The 16,860-nt window shown below is 40.2% G+C and overlaps 1 protein-coding gene across 29 annotated transcripts in view; it reads right to left on the reverse strand.

The window, feature by feature from the left end:
- ATP9B (ATPase phospholipid transporting 9B (putative)) overlaps positions 1–16,860 on the reverse strand; it is a 295,624-nt gene that overhangs the window by 86,379 nt on the left and 192,385 nt on the right. For all 29 annotated transcript variants that reach the window (XR_013408181.1, XM_077974850.1, XM_077974843.1 and 26 more), the window contains one exon: positions 10,210–10,352. Coding sequence is in view for 28 of the 29 variants with exons in the window: in XM_077974850.1 (XP_077830976.1) it covers positions 10,210–10,352 (143 nt within the window). In the remaining variant the exon portion in view is untranslated. The remainder of the gene's footprint in view (positions 1–10,209; positions 10,353–16,860) is intronic.

Below are 16,860 nucleotides of genomic sequence, written 5' to 3' on the forward strand. Positions count from 1 at the left end.
CTTACAGTTCTGGAGGCTGGAAAGTCCAAGGCTGAGGTGCTGCATCTGGTCAAGGCCTTTCTGCTGATGGGGACTCTCTGTGGAGTCCCGAGGCTCTGCAGGCCACCCCATGATGGGAGCAGGCTCATGAGGGCCAAACTGGCTTTTATAACAGACCCACTCTTGTGACAACTAACACTCCATGAAAACCCATTGATCCATTCACCCATTAATCCATGGGTAGATTCGCTCATTCATGAGAGCAGATCCCTCAAGATCCCTCACGACCCACTTGCCTCTTACAGGCCCCACCTCTTTACAGTGTCACACTGGGAATGACATCTCAGTAGGAGTTTTAGAGGCGGCAAACATTCAAACTGTATAACAAATTTAGAATACTTTCTCAAAGCTGAGTAATTAAAAATACTATAATTTTAGTGCTTGTATTTAAGTCTATGATCCATTTTGAGTTAGCTTTTGGGTACAAGTGGGATCATTATCCAACTTCATTTTTTGCATGGGATATCTAGTTGCCCAGCACCATCTGTTGAAAAGACTATTCTTTCTCCATATAATTATCTTGACATCCTTGTTGAAAACCCAATTACCATAAATGTCTGGATTTATTTATGGCCTCTCACTTCTAGTCCATCAATCTATGTGTCTATCCTTATGCCCGTACCACATACCACATTGTCCTGATTACTGTAGCTTTGTATTAGGGTTTGAAACCAGGATCTGCTGCCAGGTGCAATGGTTCATGCTTGTAATCCCAGAACTTTGGGTGCTGAGGCACGAGGATCAGTTAAGCCCAGGAGGTCAAGGCTTCAATGACCCACAACTGTGCCACTGCACTCCAGCCTGGGTGACAGAGCAAGACTCTGTTTCAAAAACAAAACAAAACAAACCCCCAACCTCACATCTTTCGCCCACCCCCCACTGCACAGCCCACATTCCTTGGAAGCATAAGTCTTTTTTTTTTTTTTTTAAGAAGCAATCAGGAGTTGCAAGTCCTCTAACTTTGCTTTTCAAGATTGCTGTAGCCATGCTGAATCCCTAGTATCTCCATATGAATTTCAGAATCAGCTTGCCAATTTATGCAAAGGTAGCTGGGATTTTAATAGGTATTACATAGAACCTGTAGATCAAAGAGACTAGAATTGTTGCCATCTGAACACAATGAAATATTTTTTGATGCACTGTAAATACAATTGTTTTCTTAATTCTATCTCTGGATAGTTCATTGTTAGCATACAGAAATACACTTTCATTCTTGTGTGTTGATCTTGTGTCTTATGATCTTACCGAACCCCTTTATTAATAGAGGGGCTGGCTGACTCCTAAGGACTTCCTACGGACATGACCACGTCACACACACACAGAGTTCTGCTCTCCTTTACAATGTGGATGCCGCCTTCCTGCTCTTGCCTGACTGTAATGGCTAGAGCCTTGAAAGCTCGCAGCAGCATTAGTTGTAATAGGCAAAAAGTAGAAACAACCCATGTCCATCACCTTATGAATGGGTAAAAAAAGTGTGGTGTATCCACACGATGGGATATTATTTGGCAATAAACAGAATGAGGCACTGATACACGCTACAATATGAATGAGCCTGTAAGAGTAAATGCCGGTGAAGGAGGCCGGCAGGGACTGCATACGTCTGACTCATTTACGTGGAACGCCCAGGACAGGCAAGTCCTCGGAGACAGAAAGTAACCAGGGGTTGCCTCAGGCCACGGGAGGTGGAAGGGGAAGGATGGGGAGTGCCAAGGTTGCTTTCTGGGGTGATGAGAATGTTTTAAAGTTAGATTATGGTGAGAGTTGAATACGAGAATGATGTATCCTGACAGGTGATCATTTAAATCAAACACACACGTGGTATTACTAGCTCTGCATCTTCTAAAATGTTTCTGTTGCTAATCAATCATGTTATCAGTAGCTTAAAACTGATATATTCAAATAAATGACTAACATCTCTCACCAAATGAACGATAAAGTTTTTGGGTTTGTTATTCTGTCCATGTGAATAAATGTAATCACACCTTGTTGGGTTAAAGAAACTGCAATACTTATGCAGACATTCCTTCAGGTGAGTGGCACATGTACTTTCTTCACATATGAAGATGAAGCCAAAAACATTTTTTAAATCTTGATGATTTTTTTATTTCATGACTTGCTAATTTCGAACTTTCCTTCCCCTCTTGTGCAGTAGTAGATAACGCAGAGTCTGTAATACAAATTATTTCTCAAATCTTACCTCAAATGCTCTCCATGATTTCAAACACTGATGATTTCTACAACTTTTGTCATTTTAATATGACAGAAATTAATATGCCCGAAACTGGAAGCTCTGAAAAAGGGAGGAATGAATGCAGCCAGAGAGCACGAGTCCCGTCACCTCGAAGAGAATCACGGCAGACTCGGTTATGGTATGCAGCTATATAGACAGAAAATGTCTTTTGACAAAAGGTTTCTGATTTCTTAAAAAAAAAAAAAAAAAAAAGCTGCAGCTCTTTAATGAAAAAGAGTTTTTTGGGGACTATAATGAGCAGAGCAGGCAAAGAGGAAATTAATTTCTAGGGGAAAAGTCCTGCAGGCATCATTCACAGAGTGGCAACAGATGTGATCCATGACTGAGCGGAGGAGACAGTGTCTGAGAACAGCTGCAGAGGTTTCAGACCAGACACTCCTGAACTGTGAATTGGCCTCACCCCTAAACTCTACCACACCGTCATACAAGAGGGAGTCAGTGATTTTCATAGATAGACAAAGGTAACACTGGGATGTGCCACGCACCTAGAGCAAGAAACTTTCTTGTGAAGATTCTAGTTAAAGTCATACACACACATAATCAACGATGTATCAAAACACAAACTTACTTAGACCTTACAAGAAATAGAAACAAAACTTAAGTGATAAGACTAATTTACCAATCTTTAAAGTATGCTTTGACTTTTGAAATTATTTGACACTTTTTAAAGTGAAGCCAAATGTATTTGAAGTCAATGACACTGTTTAAAGTGAAGTCAATATTATATTTGAAGTCAAATACAATCTCTGCGAATCAGGCTTTCTCTAAACATTATGATTCTCAGTACTGTACGCATCAGTTAAGTATCTGCATGTGTTAACATCTCAACTGGCCCAAACACCCCCAAAATGTTAATTACAGCACTCATATCCAAGGACACACATTAGTAACACCGTACCAGTATGGCTACTCATGTTTGTTGTAACTGAATACCCGGTTATTAGCATCATGCATAACAGACTATAGTTGCCCTTTGGTTTAAAAACCATTTCCAAGTCTTACCTGTGAGATCTGCGTGCCTTGTATGCACTCGCCAGCACACACGTCGTGCTTGCCCGCCCTTACAAACCGGGAAAACAGCTTTCCCCGTCATGATGATGCTGTCTTGTGAAACTCATGTGATTCAATTGTGAACAACATGGCATTTTGGGTAATGGATGCTATAATTAAAATGTGAGTCCTAAAAAACCTGTTGTTTTAGTGGGTGTTTTTAGTAACGGCTTTGTTCTACATGAAGATAAAACCTCCCTAACAAAGGAATTAATGTATTGCTTTAATAGGCTGCACCCTGAGTTAAGTTTTAAAATTTATGAGTTCTCTGCAGCATTGTTATTTAAACAATGGCATTGTCAAATGCAACCAGTGAGAAGATGAAAGTTCTCCCAGCAGATTAAGTACAAATTATCTGTCCTCCTGTTTCAGCATCATTTGTTCATTCATCAGCCGGCGTCGAGTATTTCTGGTCAGTGTCAATATGCTCTGCATCCTTGCAGCTCACAGATGTCTACGCCTGTCGAATGAACTGCTTTATGTTTCACGCACTGGTGGCCGCAGATGTGTCACTATAGCAACATCATTAATTTCAGATCTTACCGGAAATGTGCACTCCAATCAAACCTAATTATACCACATTGCTTTCTTGTCCACAAGAAGGAAACTATAATGCAATTATTGGGATACTTCATTTTCTATTCTGCCCTGGCAAATGAGAGAACCACTGTGATGGACGCTTCTTATCCAAAAGCTTATTGATGAAGCACAGACCCCATTTACAATCATGCGAAGGACCACCTTCCAATTATGCTAGTAACATAAGGCTCCTGAGACAACAGTTCACTCTCCATCACTTCAGCTGAAACTCAAGGCACTTGGAAGATATCTGCAAACTGCCTTATGCCTCAACATGCTTCCTCTGATACCGAGAACCAGAACGCCTTATAATATCAAACAACCATCCACAGTTACAGAACCTCTGCTGTGACTGAGGCCCCCAAGGTGACAGCAAAAGCCTGTCTGACTTCCGATTTACACACTTAAGGGCACAGCAAAAGAGCAGAAGTATTTATATGACTAAAATACGGAATACAAAATAGAAAGATCTTAATTATTTAAGTTCCTGGAAAAAAAAAACCCGATTAGCAGTAAATATCAGAGCACTAAAGGTCTCACAAAGGCAAGGGGGGCATAACCAGCTGTTTTCGGATTTGAGAGTGATTTGTATTTCTCTGTTAGTATGGGTGCCCCTGTTATCTAGAGCTGTGTAACAAACTAGCACAACATTTTAGTGACTGACGACACATTTCGTTTGCTCAGAAGGGTTAAAGGATTTGCCTAACATCACACACAGTTGGGGGGCACCAAGACTCAATCCCAGATCTGATTCCAAAGCCCTTTCTTTCCACCTGAGGATATGAAGTACATAGGAACTAGACAGGAAATTACAAGCACAACTCAGAGACAGCGGACGGGCTTGGTTCCAGACCTGGGTAATCAAGTGAATATCACAACAAAGTGAGCCACATGAATTTTTGCGTTTCCCAGTTCATAGAAAAGTGATGTTTACACTATACTAAGTCTATTACGTGTGCAATTAGTAGTATGTCTAAAAAACAATGTACATACCGTAATTTAAAAATATTTTTAAAACGTGTTAACAATCATCTGAGTCTTCAGCAACTTTCAATTTTTTTGCTGGTAGACGGTCTTGTCTTAATGTTGACAGCTGCTGACTGATCAGGGTGGTGGTTGCTGAAGTTTGGACTGGCTGTGGCAATTCCTCAAATAAGACAACAATGAAGTTTGCCACATGAACGGACTCTTCCTTTCACGGAAGACTTCTGCGTAGCATGCAATGTTGTTGGATAGCACTGTACTCACAGAACTTCATTTGAAACTGAAGTCGATGCTCTCAGACCCTGCCACTGCTTTATCAGCTTAGCTTATGGAATCTTCTAAATCCTTGGATTTTAAAGTCACTTTAGCAACCTTCACAGCATCTTCTCCAGGAGTGGATTCCATTTCAAGAAACTACTTTCTTTGCTCATTCATAAGAAGCAACTCCTCATCTGTTGGAGTTTCATCCTGAGGTTGCCACAATTCAGTCATCTTCAGGCTCCACTCCTAATTCTCTCGCTATTTCCACCACACCTGCAGCTCTTTCCTCCGCGGAGGTCTTGAAACCTTCAAACAGTCATCCGTGAGGGTTGGCTGGAATCAATTTCTTCCAAACCTGTATGAATGTTGACCTCCTCCCACGAACCACATATGTTCTTAATGGCATCTGGAATTGTGAATCCTATCCAGAAAGTTTTCCATTTGATTTGGCCAGATCCATCAGTAGACCCATTAGTAGAGACAGAGTTTCACCATGTTGGTGAGGCTGGTCTCAAACTCCCCACCTCAGGTGACCCACCCGCCTCGGCCTCCCAGAGTGCTGGGATTACTGGCGTGAGCCACTCCACCCGGCCCCAGAAGATTTTTTAAAAAACTACTCTAATGGTTTTAGGATAGCTAAAACTGTTTCTTCTGAGTCATTTTTAACAGCTTACATTTTTTTCTGAAAATTTTTCTATTATTCAGCTTTTTAGATTTACTGATTATAAAACATTGTCATTCTCCTAAAATTTCTTTTAAATATCAGATACATCTGTATCTATGTCCCTCTTCTCTTTTGTAATATGTATTCATGCCTTCTCTTACCTTTTTTTTTTGGGAGATGGAGTTTCACCCTTGTTGCCCAGGCTGGCATGCAATGGCACAATCTCGCCTCACCGGGATCTCCGCCTCCCAAGTTCAAGTGATTCTCCTGCCTCAGCCTCCCAAGTAGCTGAGACTACAGGCATGTGCCACCACGCCCCGCTAACTTTAGTAGAGATGGGGTTTCTCCATGTTGGTCAGGCTGGTCTCTAACTCCTGACCTCAGGTGAATCCACCCACCTCAGCCTCCCAAAGTGCTGGGATTACAGGTGTGAGTCACTGCACCGGCCCATCTTTTCTTACTTTTTAAAGATCAGAATTTTGAAAGTGTGTTTATTTTGCTGTCTTTTCAAAAGACTGACAGGCCGTATTAATCCTTGATGGTTTTATCAAGTCACCGCTTTCTGTTGGTATCTTCTTTCCTTGTATTTTCCTTGAATTTATTTTACTATTCTTAAGTTGGCTATTTAGATAATTTTTAGGCTTGTTTTTCTATTTAAAAAAATGAAAGAAAGTTCTTATAAAACCTTGATTTTGTACATTCTATGGGCTTTGATATAAAGTGATTATATTATTATTTAGTTCTAGGCATTTTTAATCTGTATTATTTTTGGATCTATGCTATTTAAAAGTATATACTTCAATTTCTAAAAATGAGAGATTTAAAAACTTATTTCTTTGTTATTAACTTCTAACTCTTACCTCTTTTTATTGTGATCAGAAATATCCATTCTTCGAAATTTACTGAAATTTGACTCATGGCCTGGTATGTATCAAATTTTTGTAACTTTCTCATACATGTCTGATAAGCACATATGTTCTCTAGTTGTTAAATAATTCTGTGTATGTCCATAAGATCTAAAATTGACAATTATGCTATTCAAATCTTCTGAACTGCCTGCTTGGCTAACCAATAAACAAAAGAGATGTAAACATTTCTTCCTGTGGTTGACAGCAAATAATCAATTTCTCCCTGTATTAATTCTTGTTTTATGTATTGAAGTGACTTTATTAAGTACACAAACATTTTGAATTGAACCTTTTATGTAGTGACCCTCTTTCTTAAATAATGTTTTTCATTTTAAGGTTTATTTTGCTTAATATTAATCAAGGTAGATATACCAGCTTCCTTCTGATTCATATTGGTCTACACGCTTTTTATAATGTTTGCTTTTATTTACAGCTTCATCCTTTATTTTTCTCTAACTATTAAATGGTTTAATCTTTTATGGCTTTTATCTTTATATAAATAAACCTTATTAAATTTTTTCTTGTATTTGTTAGCTCTTGAATATTCTATTTTGAAATCCATCCACATTTCTGTCAACATCTATACTCCATTGTCACTGCTATTTAGTGTTCAACTGTAAGAACATTCCACAATTTATTGGTCCATTCTACCTTTGATAAACTTTTTTGTGTTATATCTAGACAGTTGCTGGCTTTTGTTAACCATTATAATGCCATGAATACTCTTACATATGTCTTCTGGTGTAGATGTGCAAACATTTCTTTAGGGAACAGAAGCGGGAGCAAAACTGCTGGATAGCAGAACACGTGCATATTCAATTTGACTGATAACGCCAAAATGTGTTTTACCAAGTGATGCGCTTACCTAAGTTCCCACCAATAGTGAACAGGAGTTTCTGATTCCTCCTAGGCTTGCAAACATGTCGGATCTCTCAATGTGAGAAGAAATGATATCTTTATTAGGCTAAGATATTCTATTCATGAAGACAATATGCCTACATATTTCGGTCTTAAGGGCTTTCAAATTTTAAAAACTTACATCCATTTAGGTCTCATGCATTTTTGTTTACATTTATTTTTAATGATTTTATACTTTTTGTTGTTCTTCTAACTGGTGTTTTGGTATTAAATGTCCTAATTGTTGCCGGTGTACAGAAGTGCTGCTGAATTTGGATATTAAGCTCATATGTATGAATAAATTCTCTTAAAATTTTTCTTGAAGTTTCTTTTGCTTTTTCGATGAATTTGTTTTATTTGGGAACAGTATGGTTGTTCATATTTTGCTGCTTTGATTTCATGCTGGTGATTCTTCATTTCTGATTCTATTCATCAATCAAGACTAAGTTGTCTGTAAAGTAAGCTGGGTGGGTATCTTCTGCAGTTCCACAAACCTGTTCCTCCAAAGGGCCGGTTTCCGAATCAAGGGGCTGTCTGTGAACTCTGTGTAAGGGGCAGGGCACATGAAGCAGTGAGTGCTTCTCCCCGAAAGCCTCCCCACGCTGCGAAAGCAGACCTCAGGTGGCGCGTGGGCAGATGCTGGTGGCCACCTGCTCTCACAGGCACCACTCACAGTAGCCTGATGGCTTCCCGTGCTGCCCTACACACCTGTCAGCTCAGGTCTGGGGCTCGTCCACCCCTCGTTTCTGTGGGACATTTCTCCCACCCACGTGGGGGCCCCTCAGCAGCCACTGACAACTTCGGTCTGCTTTGCTCTGCTGTCACCTGCAAACTGATTCCGACTGTTTTCCAGAAATAACTCCATTTCTGGATCCTCTAATATTTTTACTCCTGCTTGTTTTCTGTGTATTACCATGGATTTATTTATTCTTTAAACATTTTTCTGTAGGCTTCATGAAGTTGGGAAGGGAAAATCTTAACACTCTTTCTCAGTCTACCTTTTTGAACCAAAGCCCCTCAAACTGCTCTCTGAGTCACTGGGATTCATAAGCACTGCTCTCTTGGCCAACTTCCTCAACCCCTCACAAGACACAGTCTAATGGAACTCAAACACAGATCTAACAACTGCACTTTCAATTACACTACACTTACAAATTCATCATGAGAGCTGACATGAAGAATATTGAGTTTCTACTTTTGAGACAACAGTATGACTTTCAAAACACAGACCCCTCACCTTATGATGGGGTTGCATCCAAGAGACCCATGCTCAGTAGAAAATGCATTTAATGCATCTCACCTTCCCAATACCATGGCCTAGCCCCATCTACCTTAACTGTGTCAGAACCCTTACGTTAGCTGACAGTTGGGCAAAATCAGCTAACACAAAGCCTGTTTTATAATAAAGTGTTGAATAGCTCATGTAATTTCCTGAACACCGTATTGAAAGTGAAAAAAAGAATGGCTGCACGGATAGTGGAAGTACAGTTCTGAGTGAATGCTATCGCGCCACCATCAAGTTGAGCGACTGTGAAGTTGGGGACCATCTGTGAGCCCTTTCCATTCATTCCTCAGGTTCCTGACTCTGTGTCTTCTATACATGCAGCCGCCGTGAATGGGGGTTTATTCTTCCGTCTCTTCAGTCTATTCTCCACTATGTATCAGTGACCTATTTTGTTATTTTAATCTGTAACCTGCCACTTTTGCTATATCTGCAAATATTTGTTTCTTCCTTTAGTCTTGTTTCTATTTGTCTTGCTGCAATGCCTAGAGCTTCCATTATGAATTTTAAATAACAACTTTTTTGCAGATTTCTCTGTCCTCTTGCTGACTACAGTGAGGATTTTTCTATTATTTAATAATTTAAAACTATGTTGAATTTCGTTTGCAACATATTTTATTATGCTATATAAGTATTCTTTTATTTTTAGTTCACTAAGAATTACTTGGAATTTAAATTATAAATCAATAAACCAAGGAGGAATTTTAGCCCTCAGATGTGGCTTTCCTTACAGTACCAGATTCCAATTGTTTGTCTTTAATCTGTTATGGATTGGTAAGAGTTCTTTGATGAAAAAAAGGAGAAAATTAGATAAGGACAAACAGAATTTTGGTCCTAGAGCTTTAGAGTGGGATAGTCTGTAGTAAAGCTTTTTAGGAGAATGTGAGTATTAAATACCAAATTAACATATCTGCTATTTTCTTCTAATAGCTCACAAGTATCATTCCATAATAAACAAACAGGGAATTTTTGCTCTTAATAAGCCACTAGGGAGGTGTTATAAGGCAGTTTAAAAAAAATGTAAGATTGTAGAAAATTAAAAACGCAGAAATATGTTACTTAAAGCTCTAAGAACTTAACATTTTGATAATTCTTATGATACCGTGTACACGAGAAGATGATTAAGCTGTGTGACAGTTTTCTAGAGGCTGAAAAATTCTAAATATGGATTCAATGATCTGTTCCAACACATACACATATATACACACACATAAACATATATCTACATGCTATGCTATTTTTTATTAAATGTCATTTCATCCATTCAAAGGTGAACACAGACCATGAACAATACCTGTTTTGTCTGTCAGTAAATACACCAGGCGCCCAAGTTCCTCTGGGATAGTGCTGGTCCGAACGACTGTGCCAGGGATGTTCTCGTCTTTCATCATCATCCATCCATACACCGCTTTGCCCATGTCCAAGTTCACACGCAAACTGCCAAATAAAACCCATTGCAGCGGTTACTGTGATCCAAACCCACGTCCCAGTTCACACCCAAACTGCCAGATAAAACCGACTGCAGTGGTTAGTGTGATCCAGACCCAGGCCACACATTCAGGCTCATGGTTCCATATACACGTATTTTTTTAATATGCATTATCTTTCATTTTATAAGGAAATATATAATATTGGATTTTAGACTTTAAAATAAATGAATTTACTGACATTTAAGTCAATAAACATGTTTACACCCAAAATAGTATTTGTAGGTGACAGAAAAACAGGTAACTCCTATTCTGTCCTTCAAGACAGTTTGTAATACCAGATGGGACAGAAAAACAGACTGTTGTGAGTGTGCCCACATACACTCGGCAAAGGACAACCACCAAAGGCTTACAGGACAGGGCACACACACGGAGTGAAGGGAGCAGGCGGGGTCCTCCTGCAAATCAACATGGGAAATGGGCCTTAAGGTTTATCCACTTGTTTTACAATGACCAATGAGATATTTCCCGGGTTTCAGGTGCTAAACTGGAAAACAAAACAAATGGGATATGATACGACAAATAAAATGGTATCTGCTAACTATGCACGGGACTTCTTAGTTATTTTTAAAATTTCATAATTTAAGTCTGAGTAGTAAGACTGCAATTAAAGCACATATGACGAGTCATCTGATTGGGGACAATTCTGCAGAACCTTGCCGGGAGGCACTGCAGTGGCGCAGAAGGCTGGAACCCTGCAGGCCTGGAACCCTACAAAGCGGCCATGTCAGAACATGCGTTCAAATCCCATCACTTTAGGGGGTAGACTCTGCCCATGTGGCAGGTGGCAGTGCAGTTCTTCCCATACAGCAACTCAAAGATGTTCACATAAGTCTAATTTAATCCTGTCAAGAAAGCAGACAGGATGTACTTACACCACAGAGTGAAACTGCTATTCAAACAATTTTGACCCAGCAAAATGGCAATTCACATAGTTCAACTATTAATAAGTACACACTCATAAAACAGTCTTTAGGAATCACAGTCAATGAAGGAAGTCTGTATGTAAGTTAAAGAACATTAAATAATCATACTTTGACTTATCTGACCATGGAGTTTACATCTTAAAAATTCTATGTACTAGTCAGAAAGTAAGCCTTTGACAATTACACAGCTTTTTAAACCAGCACCTCACCATCTTTCGCTATCTAAAATCCAAACTAATCAAAGACACAAGCACTAAGTGAAGATGACCCAAAGCTCCCCTGCAAGATGACACTCAAGGCAGGACACAGCACCCACTTGGCCTCTTGTTGCAGGAGGGCTGCAGCTCCCTGGCAAGGAGGGCTGGCTGGCCATGCTGACGCCTGCAAATTACCCACCTGTTTGCCTCCAGTGCCTCCTACTAACAAATGGGCTAGAGACAAAACCTTTCTTTATCAGCTGTGCTGAAGAGTATGTGAACTGCTGCCTGTTAAATGTTGAGAGGAGTGTCTGACAGGCAGAAAAGGCTGAGGAAATGCTAAGGACATTCCTGCAAATGGTTACTAAATAGCAGGGCTGCTCCACATGAGTTTAGGGTGAGTGGGAGGCTTGAAGAAGGAAAAGAAAACACACATTTACATGAACTCCTCTTTGATTTGGGCTTTGGAGAAAGATTCTCTGTGAATCAGAAAAAGAAAGTGGAAGTCATGGGCCACTTAGCTAAAATGTTAGCAAGACTTAGGAGGGAAGGAGGCAGGCAAGGGGCAAGGTGGCCAAGAAATGACTGCCTTCCCGTACAGAAGAGAAAAAGGCTTGAAAGGGGGATCGGACTTCCTACTAAGCTTTTCATGGCTCTGATTCTTTGGCTCGGATATCTGCACTTTGGAAAACGTGGCTTTCTATCTGTGTGCTGTGTTCCTTCAGATTTGTGTCACGCTGTTTTGAACAGTGTCAGCCTGCCTCAGCTACTCTAATGCAAACGGGTTTCTGCTGTTAGCTCGGATTTCTGAAGAGCTCGCAGTTGCCACGGGGCTCAGGCGGTGGAAGCCAAAGGACCAGGATGGCCCTTCTGGGCGCCGCTCCTCAGTCACGAGGGGCCTCTGGCTCCTGAAACCATTTCCACGGTTACAAACTTACGCGGAGCTGTTGCATCACGGAATGTTAAATTATTTCACGGAATATAATAATTAGCACTGAAATATGGTAAGTTGAATACAAGTGCTCTTGGAAGATTATATAAAGCAGGAGCTACTCATGAAAAGGTGAGAGATCATCTTCAGGATGAAAAAAGTAAGTAGAACTACTGCAGAACGCAAGCTGACAGCTTACTAGCGAAACATCACTGAGCAAACTATACCCGACTTCAACCGAGACAATACATAGAGAGTATGTAATACCACATACAGCACATATAATACCACACAGGCTGCATACAACACCACACAGGACGCATCTAATACCACACAGGGAATATGTAATACCACATACAGCACATATATATAAATACCACACAGGCTGCATACAACACCACACAGGGAATATGTAATACCACATACAGCACATATAATACCACACAGGCTGCATACAACACCACACAGGACGCATCTAATACCACACAGGGAATATGTAATACCACATACAGCACATATATATAAATACCACACAGGCTGCATACAACACCACACAGGGAATATGTAATACCACATACAGCACATATAATACCACACAGGCTGCATACAACACCACACAGGACGCATCTAATACCACACAGGGAATATGTAATACCACATACAGCACATATATATAAATACCACACAGGCTGCATACACCACCACACAGGGAATATGTAATACCACATACAGCACATATATATAAATACCACACAGGCTGCATACACCACCACACAGGGAATATGTAATACCACATACAGCACATATATATAAATACCACACAGGCTGCATACAACACCACACAGGGAATATGTAATACCACATACAGCACATATATATAAATACCACACAGGCTGCATACAACACCACACAGGGAATATGTAATACCACATAGAGCACATATATATAAATACCACACAGGCTGCATACACCACCACACAGGACGCATCTAATACCACACAGGGAATATGTAATACCACATAGAGCACATATATATAAATACCACACAGGTTGCATACAACACCACACAGGATGCACCTAATACCACATAGGGAGTACGTCATACTAATAGGATGCATATACTACCACATAGGGCACATATACTACCACATGGGGTATTTAATACCACATAAGGAGTATATAATAACACATAGGGAGCATTTAATACTACACACAGACAGCTTATATGCATGTGATTCACATATATTTTGATTGTTAATACAGCAATCTGTTCTTTAACGTTAAAAATCTCCATGATGCTGAGATTTCAAACACTAAGTTGGCAGAGTATAACTATCACTGCTGAATTCTATGTAATTTTTAGTAATGTTCTAATTTTATAGAATTTTAAAACCTACTCGGCTGTAAAGTACTATACTGTAACATAATTTGTCACCCCCTCAATATATATTAAACCTAGTATTTTGAGAAGAATTATAGAAATGGATTATAAAGTAATAAATACCAGCTATATTTTAAGCTCATTTTGTTGCTAATTTAGCAACTGTGAAATTGTTACCAGGAGACCTATTCCAGGTAAGTGGAAAAGGTATCTGTCACTTCAGACAGTTACCTGAAGCAAAAGGCAATCATGATTTTTATGCAATATGAAAAATGAAATAAATGATCTTAAACAAATACTGTGTTCAGCAATGTTAGGAGTAGGAAGATAACGAACCTGTTGCACGCTACAGGAAGAAAGCATTCGTAAATCTCAGAATGTCAGCTCTCTTAATGACAGCTCCCTGTGATCCAAACAGTTCCTTCCGCTCCACAGCTACAAAAGTGTCTGAGGAGGTAACTTGGACTCTGAACAAATTTGAAGTGCATTTTCCTAAAATATACCATGCCATCTTATTTAGGCACCACGATGTTTGCTATATTTAAGCTCCAATTTGTTTTAATTAAACCTGCAGCATTTATCACCACCAGGTGAACCCAGTCCCACAACTTGTCTGAGAATCGCCCAAGATTCCCCTCAGGGAATGAATCTACCTGAAATAATTCACATGCGTTCCTCTGCCAGACTTATTTTTGGATTCTAATCTGAGCAAAATGAAACAGAAGTCATTTACGTCAGAATTTTTATCAAAAGAAATTAAAATCTTTTCCTATAAATCATAAAGCTGAAAGGACACAGAGGCCATTTGATCTGAATTTTCCCCAACATTTGTCACTCTGTGAAATCTTTAATTTTTTCATGACACATAAGGGAGGCAGAGGCTGGCACCCAAACATTCTCCCTGGGTGAATCCAGCCAGTGCGATCCATGGTGGACACAAGACTCAAGATGTCTAGGCCTAGTTTACACCTCTCTCTGGGCTTCCGACTGATACATGTTCTATTTCCTGTGTCTTAGATTCATCACAAACACCCTGAAACGAATAGATATACAACGGGTGTTAACAATCCCACTTCCTCCCTTACATGCCAAACAAAGTAAAACACGCACATGTACTCTTCCTCAGCGTGGAAAGTTTCTCCATCGTAACGACTGGCACGGCCACCTGTCGCTGCAGCCAGACACCAGGAGTAATCCAGTTCCCTTTTCCTTCCAGTGCCTGCAGCCAGGTCACCAAGAACCCCTGCCAGTCCAACCTCCTAAGTTCCACAGCCACTGGCCTTCAGCGCTCCACCGGGAGGAAGCAGGCAACTGTGTTTTACCTGAATTGATTCCTAATTTTCAAACCGTCTTAGACCAATAACAGACGTGATCTTTCTGAGCCTCAGTAACACCATCTGTCGAGTGCCATGGTCATTGTGTGGATTAGGAAGGATACATAAAAGGAGGTGACGGAGAGTTACAGTGGAGCAGGTAATCAATGAGAGGAAATGATCACTGGTCTGAAGAGTTAGAGGGTTTACGGCAAAGGAAGAGCCTGAGCTACAGTGGAGAGCTCAGGGAGAGGAGCAAGGAGTGTATCTGCGCTGCGTTCAGTGGCGGGAGCTCAGGGAGGGGAGTGTATCTGTGCTGCGTTCAGTGGCGGGAGCTCAGGGAGGGGAGCGTATCTGTGCAGCATTGAGGGAAGGCTTTGGAGTGCAGATGTGCACCAGGCACATCATACATGTGTGCATACGGTGCATCAGGCATGCACAGACACATAGCTCACATATGTTGTGTTGCTGGAACAAAGGCAGAGATACACCCTAAACATGGAAGCATGCTATTTGATCTGCATCCATTGCATAAGATGTAAGGATAAACAAAAGTAGTCTTAGGTCCTAAGACACAGAAAATACAGCAAAGTATTACAGAAAGTCATTTAAATTGGTGTAAGCAAAATTCTAAATCCCATTGTAATGCTTCTGAGTGGGTGTGGGAGGACTGAAGATTTACAATAAAGTGGTGTTCTAGGAAGAGTGAACTGAGTACCAGCTTTGAAGATGAGTTGAATCAAAGAAAGACCAGAGGCAAGTGGCAAGCAAAAGACATTCCCAGCTGCACGTGCAGCTCACAGGGGCCGGTCTTCAGCACAGCCAACTCCCAGCCTCCTGCTCAGACTGACAGTAGCCCCTAGGACCAGGTCTTGTGGCAACTGGGAAACAGAGTGCCTCAGGGCTTCCCTCACACTCAGGACTCTTCCGACTTTCATGTGGGAAGTCACTGTGAAATACACAGAGGGGCCTGGGCCTAAACCCTGGGGACAAATGGGGTTTCATTCCCCAGGCAAGCCCAAGGACACTGTTTGAAAAGTATTCTGGTTGGTTGAGAATGAATCAAAATCGGAAACTCAGGAATGGGGGAAAGGTGAGCACTGAGATTAATGACTCCATGTTGTTAAGCAAACATGGGTACCAACCTGAAAGGATGGCCACCGTTGCTTGTTGAAAATAGGATTTCCATATTAAAAGAAAATAACTATAAAATTAGGGTTTGTAGATACAGATTAAATGATCAAATACTAGGAAGTACAAAGGAGGAAAAAAGAGTAAATGAAGATTAAACTCCTCACGATATTTAAGAGGGGTCACACGTTATTGTTTGGTTCTCGACTTTGATATTTGAAATCAAGGTTTAAATATGTATTTGATAAAGTCAAGCAGTGGCAAATTTTAAGAGAGTTTTGCAATTTTCAAATAATTTAAAAATTTTAAAGTAAAATATATTCTGTATAGCAGTACGAATATATACACAGTACACACACACACACACACACACACACAGCTGCCACACAGAATACATGAATGTGTGCATATAAATATAAATGAACACACAAGAATGCAGAAGCAAGGCTGAACACCTATGCCAGGATTGTGAAAGGAAGAAATATTCCTATTAAAGGCTAGCACTTTCAGCTTAAAAATAAATAAAATAAATACCGATTTATGCAATTTAAGAGCTACACCTTAAAACAAAATGTCTCC

This window comes from Macaca mulatta, chromosome 18, assembly GCF_049350105.2.
Source record: "Macaca mulatta isolate MMU2019108-1 chromosome 18, T2T-MMU8v2.0, whole genome shotgun sequence".
NCBI classification, from domain to species: Eukaryota; Metazoa; Chordata; class Mammalia; order Primates; family Cercopithecidae; genus Macaca; species Macaca mulatta.